At 47.3% G+C, this 17,844-nt stretch overlaps 2 protein-coding genes across 5 annotated transcripts in view; both read right to left on the bottom strand.

The window, feature by feature from the left end:
* Positions 1–1,317: 1,317 nt before the first annotated feature.
* BLOC1S2 (biogenesis of lysosomal organelles complex 1 subunit 2) lies at positions 1,318–8,810 on the bottom strand. Of its 2 annotated transcripts, none has more exons than XM_084763558.1 (5): positions 8,674–8,810; positions 8,244–8,360; positions 4,902–5,021; positions 3,769–3,873; positions 1,318–1,801 (listed from the first exon to the last, which is right to left on the bottom strand). In XM_084763558.1, exons 1-5 carry the CDS (start codon positions 8,726–8,728, stop codon positions 1,770–1,772), a joined length of 429 nt encoding a protein of 142 aa, XP_084619684.1. In that variant the 5' UTR covers positions 8,729–8,810; the 3' UTR covers positions 1,318–1,769. The 2 variants fall into 2 exon arrangements, with proteins under 2 accessions (XP_084619684.1, XP_084619685.1); XM_084763559.1 differs by having other exon boundaries at positions 8,576–8,708.
* A 143-nt stretch (positions 8,811–8,953) lies between these two features.
* Positions 8,954–17,844, bottom strand: part of LOC311587003 (polycystin-2-like protein 1) — a 44,957-nt gene continuing 36,066 nt past the window's right edge. For all 3 annotated transcript variants that reach the window (XM_084763382.1, XM_084763383.1, XM_084763384.1), the window contains 10 exons: positions 17,506–17,734; positions 16,966–17,136; positions 15,964–16,145; positions 15,546–15,666; positions 14,458–14,556; positions 14,124–14,245; positions 12,517–12,643; positions 11,812–11,969; positions 11,434–11,557; positions 8,954–10,911 (listed from right to left, as the gene is read on the bottom strand). In XM_084763382.1, coding sequence (XP_084619508.1) covers positions 10,645–10,911; positions 11,434–11,557; positions 11,812–11,969; positions 12,517–12,643; positions 14,124–14,245; positions 14,458–14,556; positions 15,546–15,666; positions 15,964–16,145; positions 16,966–17,136; positions 17,506–17,734 — 1,600 coding nt within the window. In that variant the 3' untranslated portion in view covers positions 8,954–10,644. The remainder of the gene's footprint in view (positions 10,912–11,433; positions 11,558–11,811; positions 11,970–12,516; positions 12,644–14,123; positions 14,246–14,457; positions 14,557–15,545; positions 15,667–15,963; positions 16,146–16,965; positions 17,137–17,505; positions 17,735–17,844) is intronic.

Raw genomic sequence — 17,844 nt, 5'->3', positions numbered from 1 at the left:
GGAGGCTAGATCGACCCACGGCAGCGTTGATATGTGTTTCTTCAAAGGGCCAGCTTTGGGCACCTCTTGGCCTTAAGTCTTTGCTTTGAAATGTGTCTCTGAAAGGAACTAGCCTTTTGACACTTTTTGGTCCAGAGTCTTGTGAACTGCTGCCAGCAGGGGGAGACACCTTCCTGTTTCCGAACTCAGGGCTTACCTGAAGGGGGTGTCTCACCTCACCCTGCAGGAGAAGGCCCACAAAGACCTAGCTATAGATATAAGTGAGTATACACCATTTGACTCTTTCTGCTTCTGGGTTAAGTCACTCATGATCATTTCTAGTTCAATCCATTTGTCAACAAATTTCAGGAATTCCTTGTTTTTAATAGCTGAGTAGTATTCCATAGTGTAAATGTACCACAGTTTCTTTATCCATTCTTCTACTGAGGGACACTTAGGCTGTTTCCATGTTCTGGCTATTATGAATAAAGCCGCTATGAACATGGTTGAGCATATGTCCTTGTTGTGTGCTGGAGCATCTTCTGGGTATATTCCAAGGAGTGGAATAGCTGGACACTAGCCCAAGGGGCACGTCCCATGAAAATCTTCACTTACCAGGAAAGTGGGACAGAGGAGAGGATCTCCTATTGGGACTCTTGGTGAGAGAAGCATGGGAGAATGGGGAAATAGAAGGATCCAGAGGGCCCTAGAAACCTACAAGAACAACATTATGAAGGGCGGATTTGGGCCCAGGGGTTCTGCTCAAACTATGACACCAGCCAAGGACAATACGTGCAGTAAACTTCAAACTCCAAACCAGATCTAACCAATGGACAAGACATTCTCCACAACTGAGTGGAGAGTGGGGACTGACTTTTATACGAACTCGGGTGCACCATATTTGACCACGTCCCCTTGATGGGGAGGCCTGGTGGCCCTCAGAGGAGGGATAGCAGGCTACCAAGAAGAGACTTGATACCTTAGGATCATATACAGGGGAGGAGGCCCCCCTCAGTCATAGGGCAGGAGAATAGGGTGAAAGCAGGAGGGAAGGAGGAATAGGAGGATACAAGGGATGGGATAACAATTGAGATGTAATATGAATGATTTAATAAAAAAAAATACCTAGCTTCAAAATAAAAAGAGCTGGGGAGCCCTGTGGAGCACCTGCTCAGCACGCCCAGGGCCTAAGTGGAGGGAATTCCTCATACGCTAAGCTTTGATCAAACACTCCTCTCTCTGCTTCTGTCCAGTTTGTAAGGCTTGCCTTGGAATTGTTTTTAGGGGTTTCTGTTACTTGTGTGTTATGGAAAAGCAAATTACTACCACATAGATAATAAATAGGTTGCAAACACTACACTTTTTTGTTTGCCTTTTTAATTTAGGATCTTGTCAGCAATACATTACCATCATGAATAGAAAACAAAACAAAGCAAAGCAGCTACTTTAGAAAATAATGTGCTAACTTAACTGCCTAGTACCAGAGAAAGCAGACCTCTCACTTGACTGTACTGACAAGCCCAGGGATGCCCTGAACTCTAGAGTCTCCATCTTGAGTAGATGATGAAGTGTTCAAGTAAAGGGTGAGGCGTTCCGAGTGTGAGCTTCTGAGAGCTGCTATCTCAGGAGACTCGGGAGCAGCCACAGCCCTCCAGTTCACCCAGCATCGCGTGGCTTTGGGATGAACCAGCAGTTTTCTGAGGAGCTGTGGTGATTCATCAGCCTCCGGATTTAGTAGCTATAAATCATTCTTCCGTATGAAAAGCACTTGATCCACACGAGCACGGTTCTCATCGCTTCTCCAACTTCTTGTACTTGGCTTCTGTTTGGGGAAGAACAGGAATTACATCTTTTAATGCTGGTGCTCACAAGGTGCTCACAATCTTACCACGTGCCCAGATACAGAGAGCACGGATCCACACAACTGCAAAGACTCAAATATGCACACCTTGCCTGAGCGCACAAGCCACAAGCAGTAAGCTCTAACTCTGTCAATGCTCCGATAGCTCAGACAGAACGAAGCCAGATCCACTGGCACCGGCCCTGTTGGGAAGCAGCCCTTCCAGAACAATCCCAGGTACCTTCAGGAACCAGACTGGAATACTCAAAAAGTACACACACATGTTTTTGTTTTTATGTCCACTTCTCCTCTCTTCTCCCTATGCCCAACCCCCACCCACCCAGCCTGGACAGGTCTCATAAATCTCAAGCTGGCTTCAAACTCACTACGCAGCCAAGGATGACCTTGAACTTCTAACTTTCCTGCCTCCACATCCTGAGTGCTAGAATTACAGCATGTCTGACCATGCCCTTTGACGCCGGGACTCCCATCCCTCGTGTTCAGGTGGTTAGGATCTGGTGCTCTTGAGCCCAGGACATTGTGACTGGCAAGCAAGCACTCAATCAACTGAGCTCTCCCCAAGTCCTTAATGTTCTTATCTCTCACTTTGGGAAGCAATTTGGAAAGATACAAAAGCCTAAACATACAGAGTTTAAATGTCATCAAGTAAGCCTACTGCTAAGATTTTTTTTTTTTAACATATTTTCAGACAGCTTGGGTTGGCTAGTCTTGAACTCCTGATGTCCTTGCTTCTACCTCCCAAGGGAGGAGTACAGGCACATGCCACCACACCCAACTCTTTTTTGGCTTTTAAAATCTCCAAAGCACCTGATGTGATGCCTTCTCTATGGTGAGGCTCTCAGCAAACATGTACTAAATGTGACTATAAATACTGAAACTGTTGATCACTACTCCTGTTAAATAGCAGTTTATAGACCACTCTCTTGAGCAGTCAGCCAGGAGCAGCCATAAAAATAAGAGAACCTGTAAAAGCCATCTGGGATAACAATGCGTTCACTGTGTCTTACCGTGTAGGTAATAGACAGCGCCAGCAAGCAACACTAAAAGCAAATTTTCATGAAAACACATTACCACCAAGTCCATTATTGAAAGACATATGTATCTACATTTCTAACGATAATCCAGCATGTTGAACCAACACGGAGCTCTGCACTGTAATCAGACACCTGATTTATGTCTCTGCCATGCGCTTTCCAGCTCTGTATCCTTAAGCGAGTTACTCTGCCTCTCAAACCACAGTTGCCTTCCCTAGAGGGTGAAAAAAATTTTTTTAAAAATTTAAAAAGCTGCCAGGCATGGTGACAAATGCCTTTAAGTGCTTGTGAGGTAAAGGTGAGGATCTCTGTGAGTTCAAGGCCATCTTGGTCTAAATTGTGAGTTCCAGGATAGTCAGGGCTACACAGAGAAACCCTGACTCTAAAAACCAAAAACCAAAATAAAATAAAACAAAAATCACCTCACCAAGAATAAAGAAGACAGTGTATGCAAGTCACTCAGAGTGGTGCTCAATAAGTCAATAAGTACAGAAAGGCTATTTAGTACATATTGAATTCCTCAAGTTTTATTTGTTTTTAATTTTGAGACATGCCCACTATATAACCTGACTTGAATATGAATTTACAGTTCTCCTGCATCAGCTTCCTGATATGAATCACCATGCCTAGCTAAGTACTTGTCATCAAACAAAACAAAAGGGCTGGAGAGATGGCTCAGTGGTTAAGACCACTGGCTGCTCTTCCAGAGGGCCCAGGTTCAATCCTAGCATCCTCATGGCAGCTCCGAACTATTCGTAATTCCAATTCCAGGGAATCCAATGGCCTTTTCTGACCTCTACAAGTACAGCCCACATGTGCTGTACATACATATGTGCAGGCGAAACATTTAGAAAATAAATCATAAAGGATCAAAATAGAAGTAAAAATGATTACCCAGTTTTTTGGAATAAGCATCCAACTTGTAGGCTGCCTGCTCGAGAGCTGCTACTTGCTCCTCGATCATGTTGATCTGATCCAGATATGGCTGTAGTCCGGCATCTTGAAAAACGAACCACATGCCAGTACATTGTCAGCAAGTGTAGAGGAAGAGCAGAAGGTAAGAAAGCTAGCGCTTCTCCTGCTACGCCTAACAAAGAGCAGGGTGGGTGACATGAGGGTCACTAGCAGGGCTGAGGCTCTGGGAAGACACGGCTGACTCATGGGGCACATCAGCAGCCAGCTAAAGCCAGCCGTTCCCCTCTTCTGACTTTCCTTCCCTCTAACGTTCCTATTTCTTTTCTTTTTTTCTTTCTTTTTTTTTTAAAGATGTATTTATTATGCATACAATGTTCTGCCCACAGGTATGCCTGCACACCAGAAGAGGGCACCAAATCTCATTATAGATGGTTGTGAGCCACCATGTGGGTGCTGGGAATTGGACACAGGACCTCTGAAAGATTAGAAAATGCTCTTAATCTCGGATTTTATTTCTTTTTGTTGTTGTTGTTTGTTTCTCTGTGTTAGCCTCGGCTGTCCTGGACTCACTTTGTAGACCAGGCTCTAGCCTCGAACTCAACAGCGATCCACATGCCTCTGCCTCCTGAGTGCTGGGATTAAAGGCGTGCGTCACCATGCCCGGCTCTGGTTTTATTTCTTAAGCAATGTCTCTGCTGCTGAGTCTACATCTTGGGCATGCCCATACCAAGGCTGTCCTGGTGACAAAGGGCATGCTTCAGTGGAAAAATAAATCAGACCACTCTAATCAAACATTTTCAATATATAGATTTTCGGCTTATAAAGCAGTGCTTTGGAGACTTTGCTTCCTAAATCAACTCACTAGACTCTCATCTGTCCACTTTACTTCTAGGAATACACCGACTAAAAGCAAGGTTTAGAAGCAGAAGCAACTGTCCCAAGAAAGCACACTCCTCTTCAGAATGGAAGAAACTCCCCTGGATAGCGGCGCTTCCTGAAACACGAGCTCCCAGGAGGCAGGGATGAGCTGTGCCCTGCTCGCTTTGGCCCTAAGATTTAAAGAACACGAAGTACAAGTAGATCTTATTTGAGTGATGAAAATTAGCACTCACATTTCTGGTTTAAGTCCTTTAGGTTTCTGCCGATGTTTATAGCAATATCTTTCATTTCAAGGTACTTCAAGCTTGTCAGCTTATTCATATTTTCCAGGAGTTTATAGTCTTCGCTGGTGGCTTTGAAATAAACAGAAGACAGGGGACCTGTAATTTGTCTGCAGTTACTAGAATACAGAAATTCAGGTCAAAGGAGCTCAGGGAGGGAATCCAGAAGTTCAAGGGAGGACCCCAGGGAATGTCAAAAGAGCAGGCTACTTTCAATCTGTGACATTTATACTTAGCTTATATATCCATGCAGAAACTGAGGCAGCATTCAGCAAACTAAACTGAGCAAGATCTAGAAGAGTTTGCTTCACGGTTAGAAAAACAAAAAAACAAAAACAAACAACCCCCCCCCCCAAATGGTAAACTCATGTTTAAGAAAAGAGAGGCAAAATATTTTGGTACTTCTATAGTATTAAAAACAACAACAACAACAACAAGCTGGGCTGGGTGTGGTGGCACACGCCTTTAATCCCAGCACTCGGGAGGCAGAGGCAGGTGGATTGATGTGAGTTCAAGGCCAGCCTGGTCTACAAAGTGAGTCCAGGATAGCCAAGTCTACACAGGGAAACCCTGTCTCAGGAAAAAACCAACAACAACAACAATAACAACAAGCTGAACAGTGGTGGCATACATCTTTAATACCAGCACTCAGGAGATAGAGGTACGCAGATCTCTGAGTTCAAGCCCAGCCTGGCCTACAGGGTGACTTCCATGACAGCCAGGGCTATAGAGAAACCCTGCCTCAAGAGAAGTACATTAAATTATAATAATAACAATTTTATATATATACATACATATATATATAATGTAGGTATTTATCATACTATATATAGCATCAACTAAAGATCTAAACCTTTTATATACACATGTGTGTGTATATATAGTATCAGTGTGTACACACATAGATGTGTGCAGACTAGAGGTCAATGAGTCTTTCTCAACTGCTGCCTACTTTACTTTTTCAGACAAGATTTCTCACTGAAATTGGAGTTCACCAATTTAGCTAGAGTGGCCAACAAGTTCCAAGAATCCCCCTGCCTCTGCCTCCCCAGAAATCCTCCTACTTTCACCTCCCCAGAATTCAGGTCCCCCTGCCTGTACAACAATCAATCCTTAGAACTCATATGGTAAAAGCAGAGAACTGACTCCCAGAATCTGTCTCCAACCTCCACACGCAAGCTACGGCACACAGCTCCGCACACAGGCACGTGCACACACGCACACCAAATTAGTAAATTAAAATGTTCATTTAAAAAAAAGCATTTGTACAAGCAGGAATGGCAATACTGAGAAATAACTCTGGTTTCACTGAGATTTATAACCACTTAGAAACTCTGGGACTTTGAGGAATTATCTTTCAAAGAATTATCAGGGGCTGCAAATTAGCTCACAGGACAAAGTAATCACTCTGCATAGGCAAAGCCCTGGGTTCAGTGGCGCTGCTCCACTTCCAGAGATGTCGGCCTAGGCCCAGAAGAGAGGCGCCTGCAAGCTTCTCCTTGCCAGTCTTATTCTGCATAGCTCCCGCCCACACACCACGCACGTGACTCCTCTGCAAAGATCAGCCTCTGAGCTCTGGCCTCATATGGCACGAGGCACCTGAGTGTCCTGAGGAAACCCAGCAGAGTGTTTCAGTAACAGCTACAGCCAAGCCAAAACTGAGACGGTTTCCCACAGAAACAGGGCCTCTCTCTTCTGCTTCCCTGTTTTGGTTGGCCCCCACTTAAAACCTCACAAGTATCTTAGGCAGCTCAATCCCCACTTCAACACACGCTCTGGTCTACTTCTGTGTTCACTGTCTCTGTTTCATTCTTTTTATCTTTACTTTGCCTCAGCCTCCCACACTCCTCTGTCCCAGGTCTCTCTCCTCCGCTACCAAATACCAATCTCTCTGAAGCAAGGGCCACACACTTGGAAGCCAGCAAAAGGATGTAAATGGATAGACTAACACAAGTGTTTACATCACAGACAAGGAAATGTATTCACTTCTACAGAGGGAATATTCTCCCTCTCAGACCAGCACTCTCTCTTTACTAGTTTTCAGGCACTGACAAAGAAAAACATTTCTAAACTGCAACAGCTGAAAAAAAAAAAACAGCAGTAAAACAACAGTGATAAATGGCAAAGCTGGCTAGATCATACCAAAAGAGAGGAATCAGCAAACCGAATCATACGGTCCTTTTAAAAGGATGCAAAACTCAGCCAGGCGTGGTGGCGCAGGCCTTTAGTCCCAGCACTTGGGAAGCAGAGGCAGGCGGATAGTTTTGAGTTCGAGGCCAGCCTGGTCTACACAAAGCAAGTCCAGGACAGCCAAGGCTACACAGAGAAACCCTGTCTTGAAAAAACAAAAACAAACAAACAAACAAACAAAAAAGGATGCAAAACTCTAGCCAAGGGAAGTTCTGGAAAAACAAACAAACGAAAAACAAACAAACAACACGGTGAGTTACTATTGACAACTTCAAAATTTGCATCGAGAAACCACAAATCTGAATTTTGCTACGTGGTCTCTTGCTCAAAAAGAAATGATAATCAAAAAGAAAATCAGGCCGATAAGTCGGTGACTTAAAATCCCCTAACTTCTTTACCAAGCCTTTCCTCATAGATTGTGGTTCACAATTGAGCTCACAGAAAAGTCCTGGGGGTAAGGCCTATGAGATGGCACTTGCTACCAAGCTTGCAGATCTGAGTGTGGTCCTCCAGATCTATGTAGTATAAAAAGAGAGCCAACTCTCAGGGATTGTCCTATGACACTACGCGTGCACACACACACACACACACACACACACACACACACACACAAAGTAAGTGTAACTTTTTTTTTAATTTCAAAGAAGTGAAACAATATAAATTCTTATGACAGTCCACATAACCCAGACTCCACTTTCTGACACTACCTTACACACACACACAAACATACACACACACAGGTGCAGGCACACTAAACTAAATCTAACCGTGTCCCAAGGGTGGATCTGCAAATCTCCAGACTAACCAAATCACTTGCTTACTTCAGCTCTTTTACCAATTGTATCGTTTCGCCCTTTCCCGTTTCCTTCACAATCGTGCTTAAAATACACCTCCCCAGGGCGGCACTTCTTAACTAATAGTCCAGAATCCTTGTTAGCCATCCTTACTACAGGAGGCCTGCAGATCTGTGTTTTCTAAAGTGCTTGGTGAGCTACCCTAGGGAAAGAAGGGGCCTCTTTTCTTCCCATTCAACCACTGACAGAGGTTTCTTCTGCAGAGCCAAACGCAATTGCACAACCGGGATCGGCCAGGGCGGCGTCTCACCTGTCAGTTCCCCAGTCAAGTATGTGGCCATTTTGGAGAACATGTCCCGGCAGAGCTCATTGATGTCCGCTTCGGCGGGCTCCTTCGCTTCCTCAGCTGTCTCCACCGCAGCATCATCTGGCCAAGGCGGAGGTGGAGGTGGGGGTTGAAAGGTGAGTAAGTGTCCTATTCCCAGACCTAACCCAGCCAAAGCGGCCTTTTCCTGCGCCCCTTCAAACCTGCACTTGTGCCGTCATGTCGCCTTCGTTCCCCACCTGCCATAATCTCAAGCCCCCCACTTCCCACTCGCCCACCCGAAGCGCGAACTCCGTTCCCTTCCACAGGGGCGAGACCTTCATCTCAGTGCCCTGACGAGGCAGACTGGTGCACCCGCTCCCGCATTCGAGAACCCCCCAACAGCGGCTTCATCTCCATCCACGCCGGGTAATACCTCGAGGCGGCTCCTCGCGTCGCGTCGCAGGGACGCCCTCCGCAGCCGCCGCCATGGCCGGCCCAACGCGGCTTCCGGTTCTGGGACGTCTGCGCGTGCGCACCGCGGGTGCCCCGCCCCCCTCCTTGCTAGCTGGCCCCTCGCTTTGCTCATCTTGCTAGAGTCACGCCTCAGATAATGACCTTTTATCAAAGTGCAAGCATGAAGCCAAAACTGAAGCTAAGGCAGGCTATTGCGAATCAGGCCATTGCTGAGATTCACAATACCTGGTGTTGATGAGGCGTTCATTCGTGCAGCTATAGCTCTAAAACTGCTACTTGGCTTGTTCCAGCCTGCCTTGGATAGTGGTCCCCATAGTGAACCCCACCCATAACTTGTCAGCTGAAAGGACTGGAGATAGGTGGCCTCCTCCCAAAACACCAGCAACCCTGACATGTTTTGCTCACGAAAGAATTGCTTAAGGAATCTTTTTTAGGATTTGTAAAAGATTTAGGAATTGCAAAAGAAATGCTTTTACAAACTGTCTCACACAAGCTTCAGCCTTGATTCTTCATCCTAACTGTCCTCTCCTGCTTCGCATCAGCCTTGGGCTGATATCAACTCTCTGACTCATGTTTCTTGAACTGCAAGCTAGCCCCTAATGCTGTTTAATTGAAAAGACCTTTTTTAAAGAAGTCATTCACCGTTGTTGACCCATAGATTGTCTTGATTGTACCTGGTGGTTGCCAGGTCTCTGAGGTTTATGGACTACTTAAGGGGATGTGAGAACAGGTGAGAGGGAAGGAGATGAATGAGAAAAATGTACAGAGGAGCAATGGAAGGCGCAGAGTGTGGGGGAATGAAGGTCACTGAAGAGGGGAACGAAGTGTGCCGGAGGTTTCAGGATGCAAGCTCCTGAGCATCCAAAATCTTGGAGTAAGAGTTTTTTGACTTATTCTTGGTTATCCTCCAGCCACTCATGCTTGTGCACATGTACACACACACACACACACACACACACACACACACACACACCCTGCACACCACACCACACAGCTGCCCCTACTCCTAAGCTTTCCTAACCTGACTGTCTCCCCTCTGAGGACTGATTCTCCCTAGGTGTCTTGTCTCCTTTCTGCAGCCTAATCACGGTGCCTGTTATTTCTAACACTCCCGTGAGCCAGGGCTTCTTATTTGAAGACCCCTTGGATAACCAAGCTCCTTGACATTGGCATGGCTCCCACTCTGGACCTTCCAGAGAGTCCTTCTGTCCTCTCTCTACAACCCCAGGAGTAAACGAGAAGATCTGGTTTTCTAAAGGCTTTTATTGGCATTCACTGTGGAACCCTGTGCCATCCTCTGATGAACAGAACCAGAAACCACCACTTATTAGTCCAAAGCCCACAGACCACCACTTATTAGTCCAAAGGGCCCGAGACCACCACTTATTAGTCCAAAGGTCAATGCATCCTGTTATCGTTGCTTCCTTGATTCCCTTCAGGTTCTGTTTCTGCTTCCCGGTGTGACGTCCCCTCGGTTCCAGGTATTCAGTGGAACATCAGATTCAGAAGGCAGGCTGCTCCAGAAGAGCCTTCACTGACGTCACTCTTATCACCTCTGTCGGAATCTGTACACAGGAGTCTCCTTTCCTCTCTTACAGGGAAACTCCTGTGAGGGAAGAGAATACCCCCACATCCACCCCCACCTGCCAGTGGGTGTGTGTAAAAGGAAGAGTAAGGGCTACTGGACTGTAGTAGGAAGACATATCCATGGCCTACTCTTTGGGCTTCTACCTTTTGACCAATCACAGCTCTCTGAGTTCTTCAGGAGAGGCACTGCCATCTCTTCCTGTCTCTTGTTTGTTATTGATGTTAGTCACTACAGCGGAAGTAAATGCAGGGGACGTGAGAAGCCAGGTAGGAAGTGCTGCTCTCCAGAGCTGTGTGACTGTATACACAAACACCAAGGGGCAAGCCTAAGCATGCTGCCCAGCTACGCACAAAGACACCGGTTCAAAAGGCCAGACACAGGGTGAGACTCCACAGCAGCTATCATGGGACATGCTGCCCTAGAAGTCGGGGGCACATATGGAGAAGAGGCTTCTGGGAAGTCACAGAGAGAGGAACGTGCTGTCTGACTCTCTAGGATCTTTTTCCATTCTCCTGCCCCTCCCCAGGGGGCTGAAGTGACAGTTAAGACTGAGTATACAGGTTCCCCCAGACAGCTGGCTCCTCCTGTTGGAAGAAAAAGGAAGAGCTCCTTTGAAGGAGTAATTAATTTCTTTTTCTCTGCACCTAATTACAGAGAACCTTGGTTGCATTAGACAAATGTTTGTGTCTCCCCCCCAAATCATATGCTGACATGCTAACCCCCAACATGACGGTACTAGGAAACGAGGCCTTTGGTGGGTCATGATGTCATGAGTGTAGAGTCCTTATAAAGGGAATTAGCACCCTTTTCCTGCCACCATGAGAACACATCAAGGATTCAGTGGTCCATGAAGCAAGAAGCTGGCTTTCCACCAGATCCTGAACTTTTAGTAAGCTTGGTCTTAGACTTCCCGGCTTCCCAACCATACTCCTGTTGTTTATTAGCAGCCTGATCTTTTATTTTAACAACTCAAAGAAACTAAGACAAAGACCCTCCTATAAGGTCAAGGTAGTCTAGGGGCTGACTTAAGCAAGTTCTGGGCCAGCCCTCCACCCCCATCTCCACAGACATACTCCACAGGTCTTTCTAGAATGTCCTCTGTAAGATGGATTCTAACTGAAGGGCACTCACCCTTCCTGGGGAGGGAGCCAGCGCCCCCTTCCTCTCCAACATCTTCAGCTTTGAGCCCACAGCATCAACCTGGGACACAACTCCTTCTAGAACACTCTCCAGCTGCAGAACTCTCCTTGTGAGCCTGCGTGAGATTTGAGAGAGACCAGGGAAGCAGGGATGGTGTCTGGGCACATGCGTGGCAATTGTATTGTATTAGATACAGTACAGTGGGGTTTGTCTGCATGGAAGTGAGGACAGTGAGGCCCAACCTTGTAGGCAAATTTCAGGGGAACAGGAACTCCCTCCTGGACTAGGAAAGGCAATTGGGGAGTTGTGGAAAGAGTCTCAAGAGAAAATGTCGCAGACAGCCATCCCTGGATCCTTGCCTCCACATACCTGTAGAATTCTTCTCCAGAAACCCCTCCTCCTCCTCCTCCTCCTCCTCCTCCTCCTCCTCCTCCTCCTCCTCCTCCAGCAGCCTCGGTGCCCAGTTCGCCTGCTTGGCAGTTGCCAATGGACTGGCCTAGGTTCTTAATCTCAGCACTGAGGGCCACCTGATCCAGAAATAGATATTAGAGCAGAGAAGATGAGGCTGGAAAGTCACCCACGTTTACCCCAACGCCAGCCTTGAGCTTTTTTTTTCTCTCTCTCTCTCTCTTTTCTTCCCTCTGCCCTTCCCTATCTCACCTATATGGAATGGGGTTGGGGCCGGCATCATAGGATAAAATTTCAAAATTCCAAGAAACAAGTGCTCATAGAGGATTACCAAGGGATTATCTTGGGAGCTGGTCTGTTTTGCAGAGCCATGGCTGTGTGCTGGAACCACCTTGGAAATCTTTAGAAAGTTCTAATGTTTTAGCCCTACCACCCAGAGCTTCCAATCTGATTAGTCTAGGACGTGGGGCCTGAGAATGAGGGTGTTTAAAGGCTCTCCTGAATATGTAATATGCAGCAGTTTGGGAACTATTATTCTAGAGAGTTCTTTCTTGCTCGTGGGAGGATGGCCATTCAACTTGGATTTGGTTTGGGTATGCTGGGGAGGGAGGACAAGAGAGGGACGGGTTTATATATACTTCCTCTCCACCAATCAGTCCTGCTCACCCGCTCATCTTCCAGACCTTGTCGCATCCGATCCTGCTCCTTCTCATCCAGAATCTGATTCCCATCCCGATCAAACCTGGTGAAGGCGGCCGTGAGCTCAGAGACCTTGTGCTCCGCATGCCCCAGTCTAAGAAACACAGGGTGATGAAGCAACTGTCACCGTCCAAACACGGACTCCCCGCCCTTGTACTAGATTCTTGTAAGCGTCCTGACCTCAAGCTAAGCTTGGTGGTGCACGCCTTTAATCCCAGCACTTGGGAGGCAGAGGCAGGTGGATTGCTGTGAGTTCGAGGCCAGCCTGGTCTAGGGAGTCTCTACACAGAGAGACCCTATTTTTTTTTAAAAAAGAGTCTTGACCTCTGAGTCTTGCTTTCTGGAGAAGAGGATCGCGTGGAAAAGGCAGGATCTTCAGGGCTTAGCGATTCTACTCTCAACAGGTTCTTTCATTTCTTCTTCATGTCCTGACTCTCGCTGCTTAAGTTAGGACCTCAGGGTCTCACACAGAGATTAGTGCCTTTCTCTGCCCCCAAATAACCTGCTGCCACCCCAACAGCTATAGCTTCCCTTTCACTCCCTACTCCTAAAACCCATCCTCCATAACAAGAGTAATTAACATTTTAAGTGCAAGTTTAGTATCTGAGCGTGGAGGAAAATGCCTACTAACTCTTAGGTATTTGGGAAGCTGAGGCTAGAAGAACGAAGTCAAGTTCAAGGTGAACCTGGGTACTAAAGTAAGACCCAGCTCAAAAATAATAAAATGTAATAGAAAATGCACATCCAACAGCACCAATTCCTTCCTTTAAAGTCCCTCCTAAGGGCTGGAGAGGTGGCTCAGTGGTTAAGAGCATGGTCTGCTCTTCCAGAGGTCCTGAGTTCAATTCCCAGTACCCTTTTTTTGAGACAGGGTTTCTCTGTGCAGCCTTGACTGTCCTGGAACTCTCTTTGTAGACCAGGCTGGCCTCGAACTCACAAAGACCCACCTGCCTCAACCTCCCAAGTGCTGAGACTAAAGGCATGCACCACCACGCCCAGCTTCACTTGATATCTTACCAATGTTCTACTGTCACACTGGCCTTCCTCTGCTTGTCCACTTGTAAGCTAGGCACTCTCCTAAACCCTTACAGTCATCACCTCTCCCTGGAAGCCTTCCTTTAATCTCAAAGGGGATTGATAACTCTCTATATTCCATGCCTCTCTCTCTTCAAGTCACTTCTGTTCTTGAACTTAGTCTGTGTCTTGGCTTATTGGCTCATGTGCCTTGGAGCTCCTGGGAGAAAGAGGATTTTGTCTCATTTAGTGATGTCATCCCCTACTCAGGCCTGGTCTACAGATGCCCCTCACAATGTATTTACCCAATATTTTGGGTAGGGAACATATATATATTAGGATAATTATACTGTTACATTAAGTGTAAGAGTTGTTCAACAAAGCCCAGAATATGTATAAGCTATGCAGATCTGTAAAGCAAGGTCACAGTTCTGAAGGTCAGGAGCCCCTAAGTCAAGATCACGGGCCCATAGGCCAAGGCTTATCAGCAAAGAATGTATAGTTGAGGGTCACAAACATTTAGACCAATTTCAAGGAACGTTGGATCTCTGTTTGCTCACTCCCTCAAGGTGTTGGTGAAATCTTCAAACTGGATCTCCGGCTCCCTGCCCTTCAGGACCTTCTGCATATCAGAAACCCGCTCCTTCCTCAGGCGCAGCCTTAGGAGGGTCTTGTTGTAGCTCTGAAAGAGAAAGGAATCAGGTGGAAGGCCTCACGGGGCCCTCAGCACATTCCCCCCACCCTCTTCATCTAAAGACCCCAAGCCCCTCGGTACAGGTCAAAGGCATTCAAGAGTGCAGGCGCCTGCCCCAGTCAAGACCCGCCTACCATGGCACAGCGCCTTAGACCCAAGCCCAGATGTAGATATGCTGCTCAAAGAGACTGAGTAGTCACCTGTTTCAGGAGGTCAGAAAGCTGTAACTCATCCTGCTGGCCCGCCAGCTCCTCCTTGACCTCTGAGTATGTGTCATTGATGATGGCCAGGAACATGTTCTAACAGATAAGGTAGGGACACGGGCATTTTGGCTTGTTTTGGGGTTTTGAGGCAGGATTTTTCTATATATCCCTGGCTATCCTAGAACTTGCTATGTAGTCCAGGCCCCACCTCTTATCCTAAGTCCCACCCACACCTGCCTCTCAAGAGCCTGAGAATCTGTCTCTTGGCACATTTCTGTTAATGACAGACCATGTTCCCTCATCAACCGGAGGTTCCTCGGTCTCAGATGCTGCAGTAACCTTTCTAAACATCAAGACATCCCAGCGTGAGGCATAGACCTCCCCTCTAAAACTCACTGGAGCCACTATTGTACAAATGCGCTCTCTTCTTTACCATCGACCCCAATTCCTTGCCTGTGTCTCCTTCAGCTAATCAATAAGGACACATTTTGTTAATATTAATAAAAACCAGACTCAGGGGCTTGGAGAGATGGCTTGGTGCTTAATAACACTTGTTTCTCTTGCAGATGACCAGAGCACCCACACCGCGGCTCACAGCCATCTGTAACTCCACATCTGGGGAGACCCACCTCCCTTTTCTCACCTCTGCAGGCACCATACATGCAAGCAAAAATACATACACATAAACTAAATTAAACAAATCTTTTAAAACATTAAAAAGAAATAAAGCTCAGGTATTTCCTGGTTGTCATGAAGAGAGCTACCACAAACACTGGCAGGAGAAACCACCATGACCTCCGCAGAGGAAGGGGCCTCTGAGAAGACAGATTCTGAAGGCTCCAGAGCGTGAAGAGGAGATGGTTTTCCTGGGAGAATCTGTGGTTTCTTTATGCCCCTCACAGCATCTGGCCATCTGGTATCCGTTGTTCCATTAATTGACTCCCAGAAAACCCCAAAGAACCCCCCAACACACACTTCCCCCATGCCGTGAGAAACTGTTTATAATCCAAAGTGGAAGGCCTGTGGGGTCAAAACCCCACCTTGCAGGCCCTCTATGCAACCCCCCCCCTCAGAGGGACCCTCACCAGGAGTATGAAGAAGACAAAGAAGACGAAGGTGACGAAGTACACAGGGCCTAGGATTCGGTTGGCACTGTCGATCGCATTGTAATCAAAGTCCCCGAGGATTATCCGGAACTGAGTGAAACTGAGAGAGCATATCTGGGCCTCACCCAGAGCCTAGCCAAACATTTGCCCCAAGTCATACCCCATCTCACTTTCCTAACTGCAAACAGACCCCCCTCACTGCACCTCATACAATAGACCCAATATAATAGAACCAGCAGGTGTGTAAATTACTTGAGCGCACACCTGAACTTTGGGACACTCTCAGATACTTTAAACACTGACACACCCATACAGCTCCACCTCTCTTCCCCAAGGTTACACACACTCTGGAAGGGGGCGGGGTGAGGGACCCAGGGGTAGGGGGGGCAGGACACACATGCACTTGACAAAAGAGCTAAAGTTTTCCACTTGGGTCCCAAAAAGCAGGTAGCCGAGCTGCGCATAGGCGAAGAAGACAACGAAGAACATGACAGCGAAGCCCAGGATGTCTTTGGCGCAGCGAGCCAGTGTGGAGGAGAGCTGGGTCATGGTCCTGTTGAAGCTGATGTACTTGAATATCTGCAAGAAGGTGAGAAGCATGGGATACTCCAGGGACAGATGGAGAAGCATGGGATATTCCAGGGACTGACAGAGGCCACAGACGGTGTCCAATCAGACAAGGAAGACTGTGGCTCTCCTCTTCCCTGGAGGGCTGATGGCCACCAGGCCACTGAAGAAGGCCTTAAGCAGGACAGAGACCAACCACTCCAGGAACTAGTTCCACTTTACTCAGGGAGAACAAAGGCTGTATAGCCCTTGGGGAATAGATGGAGGGGGGGGGGCTTCCAGGACAGGTGTTCATAATTTGTTGAAACCAGGCACTTAAAAGATGCTTCTCTGGGGGCTGGAGAGATGGCTCAGTGGTTAAAAGCACTGACTGCTCTTCCAAAGGACCCGGGTTCAATTCCCAGCACCCACATGGCAGCTCACAACTGTCTGTAACTCTGAGATCTGACACCCTCACACAGACATACATGCAGGCAAAACACCAATGCTAAATACAAAAAAAAAAAAGATGCTTCTTTTTCATTTGGCCTACCATATGAATGGGAAAACAATACTTAATTATTTCTATAGCACAGGGAGGGGAGAGCTAGCAGGGAGCTGTGTCAAGGGCCATATATCAAGTGTGTTTGGGGGTGTCTATGTCTAAAGACACCATCCAGATGGAGTCAGGCAGAGAGCCGGAGGCCCTGCTGGGGAGACGGAGTCCTGCACCTAATGCCTGAGCTCAGAATGGCTTTCAAACAGCAGCGTCCTTCCAGTGGAAAAAACGAGGCCCATAAAGAGGAATGTAAACAGAACCTTGTGGTGGAGGTTGGAGGCAAGTCCCATGTACCTTGATCCAGGCGAAGAAAAGGTTAACAGCATTCATGTTGTTGTACTGCGTCTGCCAGAAGGCCAGGAACTCAAAGTCTGCATACGTGTCTGGCTGCCGCAGGAGCTTTCCCATCAGTCGGTTTACTTCCAGGGTTCGGAATACGTGGAAACCCACAGCCACAAACGAGAGCTGCCACGCACGAGTCACGGGGAAATGTCAGAGAAGACAGGGAATCTTAAGTTCAAAGATGAACACCCACAGGAGGATTCAAATAGAAAAGAGAAGACAGCAGCGTTCGCAAGAGGTCAGGTCATAAAACAAAAAGCAGAAGAGGTTCAGAATAGATTCACATCTGTTCTGATACCAAAGGAAGATGGAGGGCCCCTTCACAGGTGAGGAGGAGAGGAGACGTGGAAAGCAAGACTTCCCAAGGTCTGAGCCCCCAGGAGACTTGGCACAGTGCTTCTATAAAGTCAAAAGGAGGTCTTGAGCCTCCAAAAGGAAGAACTCAGGCCCCCTATCAAAGCAGTCTCCCCAAGTATGTCCCAAGTCCCTCACCATGACGACCACCAGGTCCAGAATGTTCCAGATGCTTCTGAGGTACTGAAGCCGATGCATGTGGATTTCCAGGATTTCCTCCACCACATAGTAGAAGATGAAGACACAGAAGATGACCTCACAGCCCACGATGAAGAAGTCCCAGTTACTCACATAGCGGATCAGCTTAACCGTGCGGATTTGCCAAGACGGGATGGTCCCTCCCGTAGCTGGGAACTCAACTACCAGTCTGTGAGGAAGGTGAGTCAGCTAGAGGGGACTGGGCTGGGACAGTCCCTCCTACTTCCCTGGCTCTTCACACCCAACCTAGGGTGCCTGGTGGGGAACCATCTCAAGTAC

Source organism: Acomys minous (genome assembly GCF_964271855.1).
Source record: "Acomys minous genome assembly, chromosome: 2".
NCBI lineage: Eukaryota > Metazoa > Chordata > Mammalia > Rodentia > Muridae > Acomys > Acomys minous.
This window is presented reverse-complemented; position numbering and strand designations above follow the sequence as displayed.